Here is a 23,096-nt window from a genome sequence, read left to right as displayed (position 1 = left end):
CTATAGTAGTGGAGCTGCCATTGAATGCTGTTCAGAAACTTCAATTGGTTCAAAATGCTTTTGCCCATTTTTGGCTAGAATAAGCTGATAGGAACATATCACAATTGTTTGTCAACTGCCACTATGCTTCCAGACCTAATGCAAAGTGCTGGTTTTGACCTTTACAACCCTAAACTGTCTGGATGCAGAATGACTCAGACAGTGTCTTCATCCAGTGTTAATCTCCCTAAGCTTTAAGATCTTGCATGAGACCTAGCTCCAGCTTTTTCATTGGTGAACGTAAAATTAGGATCTGATAGGACTCACTAGGGCATTTTCAGTTATTGCCCCAATACTGTGCAACACCCTCCCAGAGGAGCTGTGTTTGGCTCACTGCTTGGCTTTTTAAAGAAAATGACAAAATGCTTAATGATTTCAAATGACATTAAAAACATTTAAGATATCAAAGGTGAGAGAGAGGCTGAGGATAATCAAAAGAATCATACTTCCTCACCCATCATCCAGCATAGATCAGGTGCCCAGGTGCCCAAGGCAGTTTCAGTACCAGCAGAGTGTCGACTTGCAGCCCAACCACTACAGCAGAATTGGATATTGAACTCTTATTATAATACAATTGTTTAAACTGGATTTCTCCAGTATGGACAAGACTATCCAGTTGAAAATGATACTAACACAATATAGAAATAGTGCAATATCTAATGAAGTGTGGATTGCCAAGAAGGGTTAAACCTACTTGCTCACAAGGAGAACCAAGACCTTACCTTCCCCCTCAATCAACAGATGAATCAGTTCTCTGCAAATATTGGAAGGGAACAGTTTGGGCTCCTGAATAAGAGACTTATTAAAGAGCAACAAGATAACTTCGGGCATTGTTGACACACACAGCAAGAAAAATTGAAAGGTAAAGGTACACTGGGAGCATATTAATTTGAAACCATCCTGAAGGGAGAAGCAGAAAGCAACCAATTGCAAGCACAGCCTCAGATTCCATTCCATCTACCCCCAGTTTGCACTTAGTGCAGCTTGTAATAATACCTCAATTGCTCAGTGTTTGGGGGTTCACAGTGAGCAAATTGCACAGTTCTGCAGATCTGGGCACTCAGATCAACCTCAGCCTTTTTCCAGCTTAAAGCAAAAGATGCCAATGCAACCTCCACCCCCCCACCCCAGCTTGCAGTACACAACTTGTTTCGATTCCTCAGCAGATAAAAACATTTGTAATGGCAGAGAGATGGCTATAGGTTGCTCTATGACAGATGCGCTCAACACAGTTGCATCTTTATCTCTCTATGTGACTGTCTGCTCAGCCAACATAACCAGCTTTTTACTTGACAGATTTAAGGCACAGAACACTGGACAGATTTGCCAACACAGACTATATGTCTGAGTCAAAACTTCCAACCTTTAAACTGCATTCTAATCTACTGCTTGCAGCAGCACCTTCACCTGGTTTTATTATAAACCCAACCCCTAAGGAGAGTTCCTTAAAGATGATACTGCTATGCCAGAGCAGCATTCCTGGCCAGCAGCAACACATATATTCAACTCATAAGAAGTTAAGGAGAATGAATTCACATACACGCACTTTAGATAATGAAATCAGAACTGTGTAACTCTGCTTAGGACTGCACTGGCAATTCAATGTGCATCCATCTCCTTATTTTATTTTAAACACAATTCTTTTTTAACTGAAAATGGCTCAAGGTGAGGAGTGGGGATCTGAAACTACCGGCTGCAGCCAATCAAGAACTGTGCATAGTCAGCTTTTGCTGCAAACATGCAGAACCAATTTTCTCTGAGCTCAGTTTAGGAAAGAACATTATACATTTCAACAATTTGTGACAACTGTGCCCCCACAGAAACCTTTCTACTGAAATGATAAATGTTTGCATGCACCCTAGTTTTTACAATCAAGAACCCATATATGTTGCACCACTAGCCAGGGCTTTGTAACACAACCAACTTTCCTTCTTTACACTGATCAGCAATGAAATGGTTAACACTAACATTTTATTTTGTATATTTATTAAGAATCTTGATACTATGAATGGGGATTTCCATTCCTCCCATTTCAAAGGTTCTACAAACTCCAATACCCCAATTCAGGTTGTGTTCTTGGAAAAACACGGTTAGCTCATTCATATTTTATAACAATGGCCTTCAAACCTTTCAGACCCAGGACTCACTTTTAACTACGGGTGTCAGTGCAGGACCCACTGACCAACAAGCATATGGCAAGAAGTCGCATGACATTCAGACCTGTGACAAGAAGAGTCTCTGAACCTGCCTGTATTGAAAGAGACGTTGTTTCCACTCCTGAGTGATTTTGCCTCCTTGTTCCGCTGTTCCTCTCAGCCTGCATGCAAAGAGGACAGGGGACAGGCATCCTTGCTCTCTGTTAGTGCACACTAGCAGTAGAGCCTTCCATCAGTCTACAAAAAATAACATCAGCTCTACAGGGGCTTGCAACCCACCAGATAGGGCTCGGAGGGTCTTGACCAACTGTTGAAGAATACGGCTTTACAGAGCAGATACATTTTCTGTGTGTTTGCTACACATCTCCCAGGGTACACAGACTACTTGAAGGGGTGGCCAGTGTCTAAACATGCATCAGACACAATTATCACTCCCTAGTGGGTATCCACCCTCTGTGTTTACAGCCATAGGTTTTCCTTTCAAATATTACAGTGTTCACTAGGAGACACAAGTAGCAAACTTGTCTGCTGCATAAAATGTAAATAAGATCTGCAATCTGAGATTCTGGAAAACAAACCACAGCTTTGGCTTTCGGTGAACTTTACCATTGTTAGACCTGAATGGTGGAATGGAAAGAAAAGACAGATCAGCTTAGGGCTTAGTCCTCCAGGGCTGGTTCTGCAGCTCGCTCATTGGCACAGCACTGACTAGCTTGTTGCTGAATTTCTTGTTTTCTGAGGCATTATCTAGCTTGCCAGAATACTAATACCACTCATTGATACCAGGCCCTGTCTGGAGCAAAGACGCCCAGGTCAGCTTCATGTTACAGACTGCAACATCCAAACAGTCCATATTTTTCATCTTGCTCAAACAGAATCTTCTCAGGGCAAAGATGGTCATTCACCGGGGCCGTTTCCAGATTGCTTACCTCCACGCGGGATGTCGCGCCTCGTTGCGGGGAAAATGCGAAATATCGCATTTCCTCGCACGAGGAAACGCGATATTTCGCATTTTCCCCGCAACGAGGCGCGACGTCCCGTGTGAAGGTAAGCAATCTGGAAACGGCCCTGATCAGGAACTGTAGATGTCACAATATGCAACTTTCAGTTAGTTCCCTTCCTTGCTCCGTTTGCAGTGTCCCCGCTTCCTGTCCTCTGAGGAGTCTTTCCACCAGCCAGTCATTTTCTGCAATGGCACTTGCAAGTGATCTGGTGTACTGCAGTGGTTACGTGGCTCAGCTACGAATCAGCACTCTGCTAGTCAACTCGCGCTACTGCCATGAACTCACCAGGTGACCTTGGATAAGCCACTCGTCTCAGCCCCAGCTCCCCAGGTGGGGATAATAACACTGACTTTGTTCACTGCTCTGAGTCACTCCTGGCGTGGGCTGATGTCATTGCGCAGGTTGCAGGAGTGCTCCTGCACTTCATGCTGGGCTGCAAAGTGCAAGAGCACTCCTGCAGCCTGCAGGATGACATCACTCCTAGAAATGGTATCACCATGCCAGGAGTGTGCACAAGAGAGGAATTTCCAAAGGTGAGTCCCTGGTAGAGTTCCCAGGTCCCTATACCCCCTCAGCAGGAGGGGAGAGACCCAGGACTTAGCTGTTTTGATCTCCTCTCGCACACACAAAGTGCATGAGCGCTCCTGGAAAGGCACATCACTTCTGAGAACTGATGTCATCATGCTGGCCACAGGCATGCTCTCACACTTTGCGCAAGGCTAATTCTGGCCCGTTTGGGGTCAAAATTGGCCTCAGTGGAGCTCAGGAGCACACCTTTGGCTGGTGCAACAATATCACTTCAGGAAGTGATGTTGTTACACTCCACCAGGAGTGCACCTGGTGCTCACTTTCCTGGGTTGCCTCCCAGTGGTGGGCAATCTCCGGGGTGTGTGTGTGTGTGTGTGGAGCTTTCCACCTCCTGCTGATCATCAACAATCGGTGGGCAATGAGGCAAACCCCCAGAAGACTGCCCGCCACTGGCAGGCAACTAGAAAGCCTAGTGTCAGGGGACCTGGCAACCCTAAGTCTACCTCAGTAGATTATTGTGAGGATGAAATGGAGAAGGAAAACCACTTACATGACCCTAAGCTCCTTGAAGAAAGATCACGACAGATAACCCTAGAACGTTTTGCCAAATAAATAGCTTGTTTTTTGTTTCTGCTGGTTAATGTGAGGGTTTTGAATATTTGTTACTATGGTTAAAATGCAAGCATCTAAAGCAAAAGTGAGTGGGCTGAATGGGTGAGTGAAGCGTGCTATGATTGGCCAGTAGCTGTACTCAAGGGGATGGAGTGAACTGCAGTTTGTAGACAGATTTCTGAGGTGAAGTCAGTTGAGTTCAGTCTGTCAGTATAAGTTCAGAGAGTCTGCCAAGTGCATTGAGCCTGCAAGGAAATGTCTGAGTGAATCTATGTCTATGGGACTGTTTTATTCTGTTAGTGAAGAACTGAGAGAAATACTTCTTTGGGACTGAATCTGTTTATTATTTCTAGCTTAAGCGGAAGCTGTGTGAAAAACTAGTCTTTGTTGTTGTTTTTTATAAATTTTTTTATTGGATTAGATGTCATTAAATTGTACATTACAATCAGTTTCCTTTAATTTTTCCAATTCTAACCCCCTCCCTTTCCCCCCCTTTTGTTGACTTCCAACAGTTTTCCAACCCCTTGTCCCTTTTCCCTTACTCATTTTAAATTTATTCTATCTGTCAAACGCAGACTTTCACTTTCTTCTAAGCTTATCTATATAACACAGTGCTCCTTCTGTCTTCCTACTTACTTTAACAACTAAATAATACATAACTAAATAATACATTCTTGGCATATTTTCTTTTGATAATAATCATTTAGCTAATTTTGGTACTCTATACTCTATCTTATAATCTCATCTTCAATATGGGACAAACAATTTATCCCTCATTTGGCATAATTTTAGATACTTCTATAAACAGTACATTCAATATAAGTCAACCAATTTAACTTATACTCTATATGTTACTTTTTCTACATATCTTATCTTCATACTGTTTTAATTATATAATGATATTATTCTTTCATTATGCAACTATCCACCAAAAATAGTCAACCAATTTGACCCATATATACCTCCAAACCAATTCAATCAATTTAATACATTAATATATATTTTCCCACCTTACTTAAATTCCTTCATTGCAATTATAAAGTTATCTCCATTATACAATTATTGCCAGAAATGAAATTAATTAGTTTCTATCCTTATAATTAGTTAATTTCTATCATTATAATTCTTGTAATAACACCTATAATACTTAATGCTATATATAATAGTCTAATAAAGTAGTTGCTTAGAAATTCTCATTTACCTCTCCACCCCCCGGTAAAGTCACCTCCCTCTACTTTTATTGTATTTCAGTAATTTTCAAACTGCCACAGTTCTCCTCCCACCTCCCATTTCTTCACTAAATATTGTTTCAGTTTCTCCCAATCCGTGTTGAACTGTCCTGGATCAAGGTCTCTCAGTTTCCTTGTCATTTTGTCCATTTCCGCCATGTACAGCAATTTATATATCCAGTCCTCAATAGTTGGCACTTCTTGCACTTTCCACTTTTGCGCGTACAAAAGTCTAGCTGCTGCTGTCATGTAAAATAGCAATGTCCTATATTGTGCTGGAATATCCTCCATTCCCAAGTTCAGTAGCAGGAGTTCTGGGTTCTTATTAATTTGAAATTGTAAAATCTCGCTTATTACTCTTATTATTTCCCCCCAGTACTGCCTAGCTACCTCACAAGTCCACCACATATGATACAAAGATCCCTCATGCTTTTTACATTTCCAGCATTTATTAGACGTGTTCAAATTCCCTAGCGCAATTTTCTTTGGTGTCATATACCAACGATAAATCATTTTGTAGACATTCTCTTTAATATTGGTGCATGTCGTGATCTTCACTGTATTCTTCCACAAGTATTCCCACGCCTCCATTGTTATTTCTTTATTAAAGTTTATAGCCCACTTCACCATTTGCACTTTAACTGTTTCATCTTCAGTATACCATTTCAGTAGCACTTTGTATACCTTAGAGATTTCCTTTTTATCCTCTTGTAAAAGTGCCTGTTCTAATTCCGAATTCTCCATTCTTATCCCTCCCTTCACACAGTCCGAATTATAAAGATCTCTGATCTGTCTGTACTGAAACCAATCGTAACTTGGAGACAACTCGTCCTGCGTCTTTATTTTGGGTTTAGAAAATTCCATTCGGGTTATCTCCTTGTATGTTAAACACTGTTGTTCATTATCGACAGTTCTCGGATCTATTACTTCATATGGAACCACCCATGAGGGGATTCCATCTTGTAGGTAATTTCTGTACTTTTTCCAAGTTGTGAATAGGCTTCTCCGAATATAATGATGTAAGAACATAGAGTCTGCTTTTACTTTATCATACCATAAATATGCATGCCATCCGAATATTTTTTTATATCCTTCTAAGGCCAGTAATTTCCGGTTTTTCAGCATCATCCAATCTTTCAACCACACTAAACAAATTGCGTCATAATAAAGTCTTAGGTTGGGCAGTTGCATTCCGCCTCTTTCTTTTGCATCTTGTAACACTTTCATTTTCACTCGAGGCTTTTTGCCTGCCCAAACAAAATCTGATATTTTCCTCTGCCATTTTTCAAACTGCTTAGAGTCTCGGATAATTGGTATTGTCTGTAACAGAAACATCACTCTTGGCAACACATTCATCTTAATTACTGCAATTCTTCCCAACCATGACAAGTTCAGTCTGTTCCATTTAATCAAGTCTTGCTCTATCTGAGTCCACAGTTTCTCATAATTGTTTTTAAATAAATCTATATTCTTTGCAGTCAGTTCAATTCCCAGATATTTCACCTTACTTGTTACTTCGCAGTCTGTTATTTCCATTAATAGTTGTTGTTTTTGTTTAGTCATATTTTTACTTAATATCTTTGACTTCTTTTTGTTTACATAAAATCCTGCCAAATCTCCAAACTCCTTAATCTTCTCTATTACTTTTGGCATATTCTCCATTGGATCTTCCACAATTAACATTATATCGTCCGCAAATGCTCTGACCTTATAGGAAAAGTCCTTTATTTTTATTCCACGGATTGCATTGTCTTCTCAAGCGTATCAAGAAAAACTAGTCTTTGTGATAGGGTCTGTAAACAAACATTTAAGGATCTATACCTAACTTGAACAAACTGAACTTATGAACCTATTCTGAAACCAATATGCTTATCAATACTCTGAAACAATTACACATGTACTTTATAAATAAATTTTATTTCTGTTCTGGAATACAGGATCCCCTTTTTATCTCACAGCCACCCCCATGTGCTAACTGTTCTGTCACAGCATTCCTATAATACAAGACAAATAGAAGAAATCTAAAGTGAAAGCCTTTGCTGGCAGTGAAAACCATTCTGAAACACCAATTAATTAATCTAAATGCTTAATTAGATTTCTGGTCCACCCACCCCGCCAGGCGGGCTCAGGGCGGAGTACAACATTCCGGTTTACATAAAATACAATTTAAAACAGATAAAACATTACAGTAAAATTAAACAATTGTATAAATAAAATTTCTCATCAAGATGGCGATAGTAAAATACTGCATTTCAGGCATGGCCCATATGTGTATAGGGTGGGGGACAGATCTTTTCAGTATGGCCTATGGGGGCCCAGCCTAGCCTCCGCCATATGCCTGGTGGAACATCTCTGTCTTACAGGCTCGGCGGAAAGATAATAAATCCTGCCAGGCTCTGGTTTCATCAGACAGAGTTCCACCAGGCTGGTGCCAGGACTGAAAAGGTCCTAGCTCTGGTCAAGGCCAGGCAAGCCTCCCTTGGGCCAGGGACCACCAAAAGTTGTTTATTTGCAGAATGAAGTGTCCTCTGGGGTACATATAGGAGAGGTGGTCCTACAGATATGCTGGTCCCAGTCTGCTTAGGGCTTTATAGGTCAACACCAAAACTTTGAACCGGACCTGGTGCTCAACTGGTAACCAATGCAGCTGGCGTAATATAGGTGTTATATGTTCCCCAGTTGGGACTCTTGCAATCACTCACGCAGCTGCATTTTGAACCAGCTGTAGCCTTTAGATCCGGCCCAGGGGAAGCCCTGCATACAGCGAGCTGCAGTAGTCTAATCTAGAGGTGACCGTTGCTTGGATCACTGCCGCTAGGTCACGGGTTGACAGGTAGGGGACAAGCTGCCGGGCTTGTCTTAGATAGAAAAATGAGGACCAGGCAACCACCGCGACCTGTGCCTCCATGGTCAGGGAGGCATCCAGGATCACCCCCAGGCTCCTAACTCTCGAAACCAGTGTAAGCGGTGCTCCGTCAAGAGCGGGGAGCCGGAGTCCCATGCCCATGGACCCCCGACCCACATGCAGGACCTCCGTCTTTGTGGGATTTAGTTCCAACCAACTCTGATTCAACCACCCAGTCACAGCTCCGAAGGCACGCTCCAAGACATCCAGGGCTGAGTCGGGCCCATCATCAGAGTCCATCATCAGATATAATTGGGTGTCATCAGCATATTGATGACACCCAAGTCCGAAACTCCACACCAACTGGGCAAGGGGGCACATATAAACATTAAACAGTAATGGGGAGAGTATTGCCCCCTGAGGGACACCGCACACCAATGGGTGGCAGGATGACAATTTCTCCCCAAGTGCCACCCTCTGTCCCCGACTATGGAGAAAAGAGACGAGCCACTGTAAGGCAGTCCCTCGTATCCCCACACTGGCAAGATGGTGGGTCAGTAGATCGTAACTGACCGTGTTGAACGCTGCTGACAAATCCAATAATATCAGCAACGCTGATCCACCATGATCCAGGTGCCTGCAGAGATCGTGAGTGAGGGTGACCAGCAACGTCTCCGTCCTGTGTCCTGGGTGGAAACCGGAATGGAAGGGATCTAGGGATGAGGAATTGTTCGCGAAACCTTGAAGCTGCTCCACCACCGCTCGCTCAATCACCTTACCCAGAAATGGGAGGTTTGAAACTGGGCGGTAATTGACCGGGTCGGTGGGGTCCAAAGATGGTTTCTTCAAAAGAGGCCTAACCAAAGCTTCCTTCAATGCTCCAGGAAAAACCCCAGAGCTCAAGGACATGTTGACAATAGCCTCCAAGGCGGTCCGTAGCCCATCTACGCTGGCCTTCACCAGCCATGATGGGCGCAGGTCCAAGGAGCACGCGGTAGGTCTCACCGCTTGCAGGGTTCTGTCAATATCATCTCTGGAGAGTGGGTTGAAATGATCTAATATCGACCCAGTAGACGGGCCAAGGGGCCTCTAGTTCACGTACTGTGTCAATTGTGGCTGGCAAGTCACAGCGGAGAGACAAGATTTTGTTAGCAAAAAAGCTCCCAAAAGCCTCACAGCTAATATCCGAATTCAAAATTTGACGGTCTCCCCCCAACAGGGACCAAATGCCGAACCACATTAAACAATTTTGCTGGACATGAGCTAGCTGACGCAATGGAAGCTGCACAGAAATCCTTCTTTGCAGCTTTCACCACCATCTCATAGGCTTTCATAAACGTCCTATAAGATGTTCTTGCTTCTTCGTCGCAAGATCGTCGCCACACTTGCTTGAGCCGTCTTAGCTCCCACTTCATCCATCATGGCTCCTCTGTATACCAGGGAGCCAGTCTGGTGCAGGGGCGGAGAGGGCGATGGGGGTCGATTTAGTCGATGGCTTCGGAGAGATGGACTTGCCAGTCTTCCACCAGCTCATTCAACGAACCGCCAGGGAGTATTGGATCCCACAGAGCATTCTGGAAACCAGTTGGATCCATGAGTCTCCACAGGTGAGCATAAATAAGCTCACCGCTCTTGCAGAGGTGGGGGCGGGATATCCAGCCGAGCCTTCAGAACCGAGTGGTCTGACTATGGCACATGTTCAACTGCTTCCCGATCCACATCTATCCCCATCCCAAAAATCAAATCTAGTGAGTGTCCTGCTTTATGTGTGGGGATCAAAACAATCTGGGAGAGTCCCAGTGTGGCCATGGAGGACACCAGGTCTGCAGCATCATTGGCATGGACATTGAAGTCTCCCAACGCCACCTGTCAGGTACTCCAAAGCCCACCGCGCTACCGCCTCCAACAGGCGCAACAGAGTATCTGCTAGTGTGCTAGGTGGTCGGTGCACCACACAGATAGCCAAACTCTCCTTGGCACCCCACACTAGGCCCACACAATCAATGCCAGAGATCTCCAGGACAGGGAGCAGTCTAAAGGAGAAAGACTCTCAAACAAGAATAGCCGCACACACACACCCGGACCTCCCATTCGGGACCGACGGAGGACTGAAAACCCAGAGGTCAGTTCTTTCAAGGTGACTGTTTCACCCTCCCTTACCCAGGTCTCATTCATGCACACCAGATCCATACCATTCGCTGCAAAATAGTCATGCAGCATTCTGGTTTTGTTGTTTATGGACCTGGCATTGCACAACATCAGTGTCGAAGGGGGGCTAAATTTCCTAACTCTACATCCAGCATTTCTCACGATGGGACAGAGGTTGGAAGGACACTGAGCCCTACCATATCTCCGTGTCTTTCTAGTCTTAGCCCGTGTCCCACCGCCATACTTCCCTTGTCCCCAGAGGACCGGGATCCCTGACCCCCATACCGGCTAACAATACACTGCTTCAAAACAAGAAGCAGGGGGCAGCATAATACAGACCATTTCAGAGCCTTATAGCAACGTGCCATTATGGGTCATATAAAGGGGGCAAAACACCAGTCCCCAATTCAACTCTCAGCACAGACTTACTAGATGGTCATAGAGAAGACATTCTTTTTCAGACCCACCCCCCGCAACGTGATATGGGAATAAACATACAAAGCTCTAATCATAATACTGCTTTTCCTCTTCTAATTTAGGGTTCTGGGCAGGACAGCACTTCAGGAACAGTGTGCAGTGGAAGTTCGTCAGCAGACTCATCCAACCTTGCTCCACCAGTTTGGCAGTGCTGAAGATCTCTGGCGACAGATCAGACTCTGTGCCTGGAGTCCAGATGTCGCTCTATTGCCATTATTAAAAATATATCTAACCTGCCTTTCCATCCTATTATGGGTAGCTAACAATAATAAAAATCAACAAACACAAAATTAAAACAAATTAACCACAAAACCATAAAACAGCAGCATCAAATCAAACAGCACGAGCTCATTAATAAAGTACAGCAAAATATGTTAATTTTATTGAACTAGGTCAAAGGCCCATAAAAATGGCCACTCGTGGACCTGATGCCTGAAAATGGGCAGGAAGGGTCTCCGAAGGTGAAAAGTCCTAGGACCTGGGCACCACAGCTGAAAAGATCCTGCATGCACATCGACTGTACTTCAGATAAGAATGGGACACAGAAAAGGGCCTCCCCTGATAATCCGAGCGCACAGGAACATTCACATTGGTGGAGTCAGCCCTAAACAAGATAGGGTTTTAAAACCAGCACTTTGAATTGGGGTCAGAAACCAAGACAACAATGGAGATGCTACAATACGGAGATTTTATGATCAGAAGAAGAGGTCCTAGTCAAGAATCTGGCACTGCATTCTGTGCCAGGAATACTTTCCAAGCTTTTGGCCTATGTACAGCATGTTACAGTCATCTAATCTAGATGTGACCAAGACATGAGTGACCAAGACATGAGTGACCATGGCCAGTGCTGCCTTCCCTATAAAAAGACTGTCCCTGGCTCATCTGTCTAAACAGAGCAATAGCAGTCTTTACACCTGTGAAAAAGCATTCCTCACTTAGCATGCAAGAACAGTGTTGAGTAGAGGGCACATGAAAACTGCTTTTATGGAGGAGTGCACCTCTATCCAAAACTTAACCTAATCCTAGATCAGAGACTCCACTGATCAAGAGCACTTCCACCTTAGCTAGATTAAGCTTCAGTTTGTTTGATCTCATTCACTGATCTCAGGTAGCCAGTTTGTCCACAGCCTTCCTGTAATTTAACAAGGAAAGATATCTACATAGTACTGATGGCACCACATTCCAGATCACCAGACAACCCCTCCCAGCAGTCTCATCTAGGTATTAAAAAGCACTGGAGACAAGACAGAACCCTGTGCGTCTACAAAAACCAAAAGCCATGAGTTCAAGCCACATTCATGGACCTTTTTGGATTTGAAAAGGCATATTTTAGACTGGCCAGTAGTTATCCAAATCAGAGAAACCCAGTGAAGGCTTTTCAAACAGTGATCTTAATATTTCCCTTAATGAAGCATTTAGGACAACCTCTGGTCGTTAGGAAGGAACATACAACTGGGTAGTCTCGCCCTTCTAGGGACTCTGTCCATGATGCACAAGCTGTAAAGTATCCACAGAGACAAAGCCAGCAGAAGCCAAAATGTATCTGGAACTGGTACCATCCCAAGTTATACACAAAACTCCTTTCAAGGTGGTCACAGCAGACCAACAAATGGTCTTCCACGATCTCTCAAGAGCAAAAGTGTCAAAGGCCCTTTTGCTCTTGAGAGCAACTCTGCCATCTAGAAAAAACACAGAGCCGATCCACCTCTATCAAGTGGAAAGGGACTTTGGGAGAGATCATGTTAACAGCACAGGTCTATTCTTGAGGTCAGCCAGAGCTTCAAATGAACCACCAACCACAGGAATTCCAACAAACAGTCAAATGTTTATCATGAGGCCTCAAAGTTGTAATCGGATCAAGGGAAGCATGAATGTTGAAATCTCTCTGGACCACCAATCGGGGGGGGGGACGACTCCAACATCCAAGATCAATTCCATCCACTCTCATGAGCAGTGCACCAGCAGAACCCTTATTCTGTCTCACAATAGTACTCTCAGGTATACACATTTGAAGTTATGCGATTGCTGGCCAGCGTGCATAGAAAGGAAGAATCCCAACAGATTACTGTGAACTCCACAACTTACTCCAGCCCTCAATTACCTACCCTCTTTTCCCTTGCAATGGTGTACTGTAATTCTCCTGCAATACCTTTCCTGTGGCATCTGCTCAAAACTGTGGCACCCAAATGACCATCCCTATCAATTCCACTCCCCAAACACATACCATTCCCACCCATCCGCCACCACAGAAGCACTCCAACCTTTCACAGCAACACAAAAAACGCTCCACAAATACAATTAATATATGCAAACGGAACACTAATAATCATATTCAGAATTTTACACAGGACTTCCAGTGTTCAGAATACTTCACATCTTCTATCACACTAATCCTTACAACAGTCCTGTAAGGTAGGCTGTATACTCATATTGCAGATGGATGATTGCTGAAAGAAAGAATGGCTTGCTTAAGGTCAGCTAGAAAGATTACAGTCAAGAGTAGCTTTAAACCAGCAGATACCACCCCCCACGCCACAGACTACTGCTCATAGCAGCTCCCGAAGAGGGCAAACAACACCCCTGGGGCCATTTCAGTTTGGGAAACAGCAGGGAGGGGAATTAAAGCCCACTCTTCCCACATAATGCAAATTGTCTGATGCAAATTAGGGCCCTGTGGTGGTTAGGAAATTCGTTCCCGCAGCTTCTGTCTGATTAAGAGAAATAATAATTTGATTGGGGTAGCCCCAACACAACTCATTAAAAAATGTTGCTCCTAGTTTACCTAATCCGAAACACAAAAGCCCCTGGTATACAAAGGGAGGGAACTGCTCTCACCTACCCTTCTCCCATCTTCTCACAAATGGTCCTGTTCCCCAAGTACTCTAATAAAAAAAAAAGAGCCACTCGCAGCTGATTCTGCTCTCTCCCAGCAACCCAACTTTGTGCATAAAAGTGAGGAGGTCCCAAACAGCAACACTTCCCTAAGCAAGTTTCCCTTCCTTTCGGGCAACACAAAGAGATAGTGAAAGAGCCCCACCCCCTTCATCACGCTTGGTTCCAGTTTGATGCTCCCTTTTGTCATCAGCAAGCCCAGAGGGAAAAGAGGCAGCAGCCAGGCATTCTTCAGTCTCAAATGATATTTGTATTAATTGTAAATTGTTGAAAGCCACTTCAAGGAGCCAATTTCATTGGTTGAAAGGCACAATAAAAATACCGTCAGTCAACTGATAGTAGTCCACTTCTCCAGCCTTTGATGTCCAAGCCATACCACAGTAAAGAGGGGAAAGAATTACCTTCTATTGGCCAGAAAGGAGTTTACTGGGGAGGGCCATAGTCATACCAGCCAATAGGACAAGGCCCTGTCTTTTACTTATGTTGCACTACAAAGGGCCATGTATGCTTGGATTTAAGGCCACACACACAATCCCAACACTAATGTAATGGCTAAAGAGCAAGACTGAACAGGTTCCTGTTGCTGATCAACAACCAAAAAACAGCCATTAACCTTATTTGACCTGAGGTGACTTCTCCTAAGGTGCTTCTAACTTCACTGCAAAGGAAAGCACCTCCTTGTGCAAGTTAACACTCTTTCATCTCTTTAGAAGTCATACAAACGGACCAAATTAAAATGCCTTGAGAGGCTATTAGAACTCACACACTATTATTTATTTATTTATTTACTTCATTTATACCCCACTTATCTCCACAACGGAGATCCAAAGTGGCTTACAACATTCTCCCTTCTTCAATTTTTCTTCAAGCGTCAGTGCAAAAAAGAAAACCAATGAAGTGGGCAAGCCAAGCTTCCTCCCAGGACGAGGGCAGCAACAGCCATTCCACAGCAAAAAGCAAGGCCAAGGTAAGAGGAAGGCAAGAAGAGATCCCACTCCACCATCACTGACTCAACAGTTTCTTGGAACTGCACACTCTGAAAAAATGTGCTTATGAGGAAGTATTGCAAGATATTAAGCTGCAGAATAAGCAAAGTGCAAAGGCTGGTTTTCCAAGAAGTGTAGAGGTAACCAGGTTTGCTAGTGCAGACAGCCATTGGCAGAGAAATATCACAACAGTCGACAGCACATTCTTGATATTTTTCCTACTGAGGGGTTGATTTGTACCAGCTAGGGAAAATGACTTCACAAAGAAGTCCCACCCATGGAGGAAAATCCAATGATAGTCAATTAGAGTTCACAGACAGCAACACTTGATCAACCTTAAATTAATCCACTGATGAATGACATAACAAATATTTATTTTGTAATGCTGTGCTAAGCACCAACATTTGTGTTGGGGCTGGTTCACTGGGAAGGGTGTGGAAATTCAGGCACACAGAGAATCTTCGTCAGATGGTTTCTTAGTTCTTCCATCACTTACCTTGCTGTTCTTTTCTGTGGTGCCTCAGGGCACTGGGAGCCGTGCGCCGGTAACAGCTGTTCCGCTGCCATACTTCTGTGCCACCTGCCCGCCCAGCTTCATCCTCCCACTCCAGGCTCCAGTCTGACCGCCCCGTGCGGGTCCTTGGGCATCCACTCCTAGAGTCCTCCATGCTCAGTGCCTTGGATGGGAAAGCCACAGCTTCTATCTCCCCAGATTCATTATCTGCGACATCCCATAGCCTGGGCATTTCACACCAAGGCTCCAACCTCCGGCAGCTGCTCCCACGTCCCAAGGACCAGGACACCTGGTCTTCTTGGAAAATAGAGAAATTTCTATCAGACCTTTTACAATTCAGAGGGAAATCTCTGTGCGCCATATACTGGACATCCTCCTTCTGACAATATTTCCAGTCCATTCTGCTGCAGCCCACATACCCGTCATCTTCCTCCTTACTGTCCACATACAAACTATGGCCATCTGGGTACCAATCATTCCCCTTCCTAGAGATGTTGTCGTCACCACCTTTTCTCCAGTGGTTTGTATCCCAATCATCCCCATTCCTAGTGGTCTCAGAGTCAGCATCCAGAGACCAGCCATACCAGCAGTGGGGCTTCCTGTTGCTCTCTCTGATGGAATTTGCACAGTCCATATGAAAGCTCGCTTCCTCCAGACAGGAACTGCCTGCCTTTTCACATTCCATGTGCAGGTTGTTCCTACACATCCTCCTCGAGTCTACAGACTGTCTGCCTTCCTTCCCACAATGCCTGCAGACTCTGATCATGTTGTGATCTCTGTACCAGGTCTCCCCTTTTTTGGAGCGGCCGAAGGCTCTGTCCAATGGCCTCTGTCCATACAGCTCCCTGGTTCTGCATTTGCCGTCCCAGTCGCGATCATTTTGCTGCCTAACTCCTTGGGCATCTTCTCGCTTGAGAAAGCAGTAGTCCTCGTATTCCCAGCTTGGAAACCGGAGGTGGGTTTGCAGCCTTGGAGAGTCCGTCTTGCTCCTGGCAGAAGTGCACATGTTTCTTTTTACATCCCTCTGCCCCCTTCCCCTCGGGGTCAATTCTTTTGCAGCCCCCCTCTCTCCACACCATATCCTGGGAGACTGCTGGCTAACTGCTTGCAGAGAAACAGTGTAACCTTCATACCCAATCGGCAGCAAGCCCAGCCTCTCCCACCTGCTGGCAGGTAATGAGTAACCAGAATCCCACAGTCTAGAGCTGCAGATTGGACAAGCTCCCTGCCCAAACCGGCTACTCTGCTTTGTGCTGAAAGCAGCAGCCAGTGACCTCTCTCCAGGGTGCCTCCCTACAAGGAAGCTGCAGCAACGGGATTTGTAGCCACACCCCAAGGGCACTCCTCTGGGGCAACCGAAAAGGGGGAGCAGGCAGGGCGCTGGGGAAATCGCATGACGAGACTTGGGGCTGCTTCTGCTCTGGTTGTCTGCGTAACACTGGAGAGAGTCATCCTGGGGCATCATAGTTACTCATGAATCCACACACAGGCGCACACAACCATTTTTAAAGTACTGACTCCACACAGAGATTACTTGTGCCTTTTGGACACATCCCCGCACCCTCCCGCTTTGCCTAATGAGATATTATATTACACTTTAATTAATTGATTGATTGATTCTATTCGATTTATGCCCCACCCTCTCCACAGATGGGCTCGGGGCGGCTAACAACATTAAAAAATACATTAAAATCACAAAAACATAAAATCAATAATAATTTTTAAAAAATCATTAAAATAGTGCAGGAGCAGGCTGTTTAAACAAATATTGGGAGTCCGTATACAGGCATAGCAGATGGCTGAGGGCAACCCCAGAAGAAGTGCATATTACATCCAAGATAACCCATGAAGGCCAGAGCACTGGACCTAAATGGGGTTCAAATCTCAGCTAAATTATGAACTCAAAATTTGGGCTAACTACCATTTCTCATGCTCACAACCCTAGCTGTAAAATCCTGGAAATATACTCCAAACTTCTAGAAATCTGCATTAAAGCAATTACCGCCCTAATCTCTGCTGCAAAGTTTAGTGGCTTGTGAAGAAGTCTGAGAGAAGGTTTACAGAGATAGGCTTGGGAAAAAAACGTATAGAGAAAACTTACAGAGACGGGCCTGAAAACAAGAAAAGTGAGCCCCAGATGAATTTTTCATTGGTGACTATACACAGTTATAGGCCATTCCTCCAAGGTGCCAACCTGTGACCCCTATACTTTTGAGCATTGGTTTTTTTTCCTCTCATTTTTTCATCAGTATTCAATCCTCCCCCGCAATGTAAAATTAGAAACTCCACTTAAAAACAATACCATATAGAAAACACCACCACTAGAAAACAAACAGCAACTATAGAGAGCATGAAAAGAAAAAAACCCTGATTACTCCAGTTGAGTGATTGAAGTCCCAGCATGAGAGGTTCAAATCCCCATTCTGCCACAGTGGAAACTTACTGGGTGAACTTGGGGTAGTCGCTCAGCCTCACCTACGTCACAGGGTTGTTGTGAAGATAAAATGGAGGACAGGAGAATAACACTTTAAGCCAACTTGAGTCCCCATTATGGAAAAAAGTGAGGTGTAAATATCTAAATAAATAATTAAACCCCTTTCAGGCTACCTTACCCTCATTCCATTGAATATCTGTTGCAAAATGTAGCTACATGATGAAAACCTTTAAGAAGGCACTGCTGCCTTAAATTCAGCAGGACTGCCTATTTGAACTTCTTGTTGATGTAGTTACATTTAGCAGCAAACATTCCCCCAGAAAGAGGGCTGGACAGCCTCAAAGCTCTTGTGGCTTTGATTCCTTTGTTGAATTAATACATTTTTCCATGCCTCGTTCATTGAGTTACAGTCCTAGACTAGATGCTAGAGATGGAAGATCAGAAATGCTACATAATTTGCCTACTCCTCTCCAAAGCCTGTTGTTTGTGTCAGTCACTGACCCTGTGTGACTGAAAAGGCTACAAAGTCCCACACTGGGAAAGTCCTGGAACGCATCAGGAAAGAGGAATCTGGTGACTGGAAGGCAACACAGACATTTGGTAACACAGCACGGGGCCAGAGGGATTCAGCCAAAGTTATCAGTAAGATAAACAACACGTCCAAAAGCCAAAGTTCAGTTAGGAAAACTTCTCACACTCGCAGCAAGCTCCTTACACAGTATCACTGCACAGGTTACCCTTTGATTACTGGACAACAATTTTACAAAAGAAAAGCGAGCAGAGAAACCTGTGCCTTGGCTCAGTTCTCCCAACAACTTGCTCAGTGGGCCTGGAATTGGACCCACTTTGCCAGAGCTCCAGTCAAGAAGAAAACATGGCCTTTGGCACAGAAAAGCCCCCCTGCTCATGCTGAAGACCCCAGCAGAGACGTCGCTTCCAAAGGACAAAACGGATCTCGGTAACAGCTGTGGGTAATCACTTCCCTCACAGCCAATAAGGAGGTAAAACGCCACATACCATGTTGCTCTGACAGACTGGCCGGGATGTAGCACAACGCCCTTTCCAAGTTCCCTCTCACCTCCCCATCCTATGCCAAAGGGCAGGCCTGGGCAGACCTCATGTTCTCCATCTCGTAAACAGCCATTATAGACCATTATAATGTGTACTCACCTCTCAGCTCTTGCAGCTCCAGCTGCAGACTTGACATTTTGCAGGCACAGAAGTCTAGATTTTCCAAGGTTTCAGCCTGACCCATCTCATCCTGTGGTTGTTCCAACATTGCTCTGAGCTCTGCTTGGGTCTTCCCATAAACATCCAGCTCTCGCTCCAGTTCCTGGATGCGGATCAGCAGGAAAGGATACTGAGGTGCACCTCCAGACTCATCTGTGCTGCCTTGCTTTTCTTTGCTCCCCAGCTGTGGCTTTGCAGGAGCTGAACTCCGTCTTTGACTGCTTGGAGGCGGAAGGGGTGCTGGCCTGGAAGGCCGCACAGAGATGGGCAGAGCTTGACAGGGAGGTGAAGTTTTGGGACTGTGCCCAGCAGGAGAGTGAAGTGGGGCTGGGGCTGGGGTGCTGGGCCGGGGAGGGGGTGGCCGCAGCACCTTTCTTCTCTGTGCAATGTGTTCCACTGAGCCACGCACAATGTCCTTCTCAGAGCTGAAGTCCAGGATGGAAAAGTGCCGAGAGACATTACCTCGCTGGGGGGTTCCACAGCTGGCATGACTAGCAGGGCTGGCCAGGCTTTGCTCAAACTGCGCCAGCTGCTCTGTCAGTTTGGAGTCAAGGTCCCCACAGCTCTCCCCATGCAGCACCCCTTGGGGCCGCTCAGCTCGGGTGCCGCGCCAGACAGGCCAAGTGTCCAGACCTTCATGAGCCCCACTAAAGCTAGAAGAACGGGATTTGGGCTTCCGTCTCTGAATGTCCATGCAATTGCCTAGGTCCTCAGAAAGGATGTTCTTGTGGGACACATGGGAATTATCTCCATCCCACTCAGAAAGGCTGTGGACCTCTGAGTGCCCCCAAGATGTCCTGGGGCTCTGACTCGATTCTGGGCTGCTCACCTGACAGCAGGGTTGGCTCTTTGGTTGGTGTGAAGATGGAGATATGCAAGAAACTCCATTGACAGCTTTGGCCGTGTCTAACGAGAGAGGGGCTGATACGTCTGAGGAAAGGGATTCCAGGCAGCCTTCATTCTGATGATTTTGGAGTTCACTCTGCTTGAGCTCAGAGTCCAAAGGGTCTTCAAGACTCAGGGTAATGTGGCCAGGCTTCTCTTCAGGGCAGACCGGACTCCATTCAGGCTCTTCCCACATGGCAGGTGAACCTGTGGTGTGGGCGCTGTCTGCCACAGAGCCCACTCCCTGTGAAGCACATTCAGATTCCCATTTCTCCCTAGACAGTGGGATACCTTCTTCTAACCTCACAAACCTATGGGGGAATATGCCACACCTTCCCCGAAGCTCCCCCTCCAGCCAGCCATCTTCCAAGACCCCTAGTATCCGAATCCGGTCTCCCACCTCAAAGTCCAGTTCAGCGGCTTCCAGGGCTTGGAACTGATAGAGGGCAACCCCATAGGGCCCTGGCAACTCCTCACGATTACTCCACGACTTCTCCTCTGCCTGGGGATGCATGCCTTTGACGCCATTAATCCTGTCAATTTCAGATGACGCAGGCTCCTCTGCATTGCTCGTGGGTTTCAGGGGGCCCAAAAGCTCTACAAATCCCTCAGGAAAAATGCCTCGTTGACCTCTCAGCTCCCCTTCAAGCCACCCAGGCTCAGGGATCCCAACAATTGTAATCACATCCCCTTCCCGAAAGTCCAGCTCCTCCTCCAACTGGGCCGAAAGGCCCATCACTGCTCGAGCCTGACCCAAAGCATAGGGTGGAATTTCCAGGGTGGTACCATAAGGAGATCGAGGACCGTAGGCTGAGAGGCAGAGTTCCCGCACACATGATGATGGGAAGAAACCTCTGGTTCCCCAATAGTTTCGGCCTTGAAGCCAAGGAGAGGCCACAGAACTATCCAGGACCACTAGGTCTCCTGCAGGGACAAGAAAGACAAGGTCAGATCTTTGCATAGTTCCTATCAGAATTATGATCACCATTCGCACAAACAATACTCTGAGTTCCAAGGCTATGAGAAGCAGGAAGCACCAAAGCGGAGCACAGCACTCCCTGGATGGCACCTGCCAAAATGTAGTGACTCAGTGATGAGGGGCAAGGCATGGCAAGACTGCATCCTTGACACCTGCCTACAGTTAAAGGACCCCAAAGCTTAGATCCAGCCATAGCAAGTCAATCAGAGCTTGCAGTTGTCAGCAACAGAATCCCTTGGGGAGAATGCAGGCGAACTAGACAAATTGGTGAGTCCTCCTTGACGGGCCGTCAGAGAACTCTAAATGAGATCCAGGCAGAGAACAGGGGCAAGGAGTCAATGGTACCTCTCTGCAAAGTCAGGCTGCCAGGCTCCTGTGATGTGAAGTTACTGGTACAAACAAACAACTTCTCTCCTTGCTTCAAAGCAGGGACATCCACAGGCTCCACAAAACTGCTGGGAAATTGGCCTGGAATATAAGGAAAGAAAATGGACAGCAGATAGAAATGGCTCCATCCTCAGAGATGTTTCATACCTCCTCACGCACTGCACTTCACTCTTCCCTAGGACACATGAGCACCCTGTTCTTCATTTTGTTCCTGGTCTCTCCCTCTCTCTCTCCCTCTCCCTCTCCCTCCCCCTCTCCCTCTCCCCCTGATTCTCCCAGACATTCACAGAAATCATGGCATGAGAATTATAAACACAATGCACAACCAAAAATGCTTGCTACAAATTCCTACTTTCTCCAGTCATCCAAACTGGAGCCTTTATTCATATTTTTAAAACAGTGAACTATCCTTTGTCTCCTCACACAAAAATGAATGAATGCCATACATACCAGTGAACTAGAAAACCACTCTCTCTGTGTTTGTGCTCAATTTGGTTACACAAGAGCTGATCAAGCTTGAAAACTTTTCATGATAAATATCAAAGAGTTGTATATCCTGGTTATCTTACAGTTCATACCATATTAATATTTGTAGCGATGTGAATACAAGTGTTTTCTTTTTATATGCTGTGTAATATACAAAGAAACAGGAAGAAACAGAAATGCTCCTAAACTCTTGATAATACTTCTGTTCTCCCAATGGTCCAGTATCAAAAATGGGAAGATGCATAAGTTTGGGGAATTGGGAGTGGCCCAGGGGGAAATCTTGACGGGCTAGACTTCACTGATTACAAATGCTTGGATGGGCTTTGGAGGCTCCCAGTCTACAGAGCTCTCATTTTTCCAAGGCTCAGACCCAATTTGATTCTGGTAGAAGTTCACCTTTGAGAATCAGTCCAAAAGACATCAGCATCACTCTAATGCAGAAGAGACTAACCCAGAAGAGACAAATCCTTCTGCTCTGCCCCTTCCAGCAGTGGATAAAAACCACATGGAAGATCCAATCAGAATCTCACAGCATCTTGTTTAATTTAACACAAGAGGAAGGCGGGGGAGGGGGGGAGGAATCCAAACTGGAAAATGGCTCCCTCTGCTGGCCAGTTGAGGGGTTTTTAATGTTTTGTATTTACTGCAGCAATTAATAGAGACTGTTGTTCATCCTGTTTGACTCTCCTGGCAAATTTGAAAGGAGAGAAGGCAAGTACTCATGCTACACCCCTTCTCCCATTCCAGATAAAAGTTCAGCAACTTTGATTGTGCCATAATGCAGACAAGTTCAGAAGACTAGAAAGATTAAAAAGGGACAAACAGCAGGGACTGGCACCACTCCTTCCTCTCACACACCCCCTCCTCTGAGGATGATAAACAGAACTGAGGATGGCTCCTGCTCTTCTCAGAAGGACATGATCTGGTACCAGCTGCTAAAGGCAAGGACTGACCCAGCCAAAGCAGATGTGGGCTGGAGCCGGTGTGGCCACTGTAAGGGAATTCTAAGGCAAGAATGAAAAGGAGACAGAGAGGAGACCCAACTCTGCACTTAGGATACTAGCCTGCAGCCTTGGATGGTAGCTGCAGCTCTACCCTCATGGGATTATTTTGCTCATCCCACAGCATGATCCATGAAATACAGTGAGATAATCATCTTTTTTACACCAGTTGGTAGTGCTCTGAATAGATGGCTGTCTTGCACTCTTTCCCCTTCCTCCTTCCGGTTCTGGAGGTTTTCACCCTGAGCACCACTGATTCTGCAT

General features: G+C 45.5%; 1 protein-coding gene across 1 annotated transcript in view; it reads right to left on the bottom strand.

The window, feature by feature from the left end:
* DNMBP (dynamin binding protein) overlaps positions 1 to 23,096 on the bottom strand; it is a 61,770-nt gene that overhangs the window by 17,082 nt on the left and 21,592 nt on the right. The window contains exons 3-4 of the mRNA XM_054982724.1: positions 21,304 to 21,426; positions 19,035 to 20,903 (exon numbers count right to left, since the gene is read on the bottom strand). Of these exons, the coding sequence (XP_054838699.1) occupies positions 19,035 to 20,903; positions 21,304 to 21,426 (1,992 nt within the window). The remainder of the gene's footprint in view (positions 1 to 19,034; positions 20,904 to 21,303; positions 21,427 to 23,096) is intronic.

Source organism: Eublepharis macularius, chromosome 6 (assembly GCF_028583425.1).
Source record: "Eublepharis macularius isolate TG4126 chromosome 6, MPM_Emac_v1.0, whole genome shotgun sequence".
In the NCBI taxonomy this organism is placed as follows: Eukaryota; Metazoa; Chordata; class Lepidosauria; order Squamata; family Eublepharidae; genus Eublepharis; species Eublepharis macularius.
This window is presented reverse-complemented; position numbering and strand designations above follow the sequence as displayed.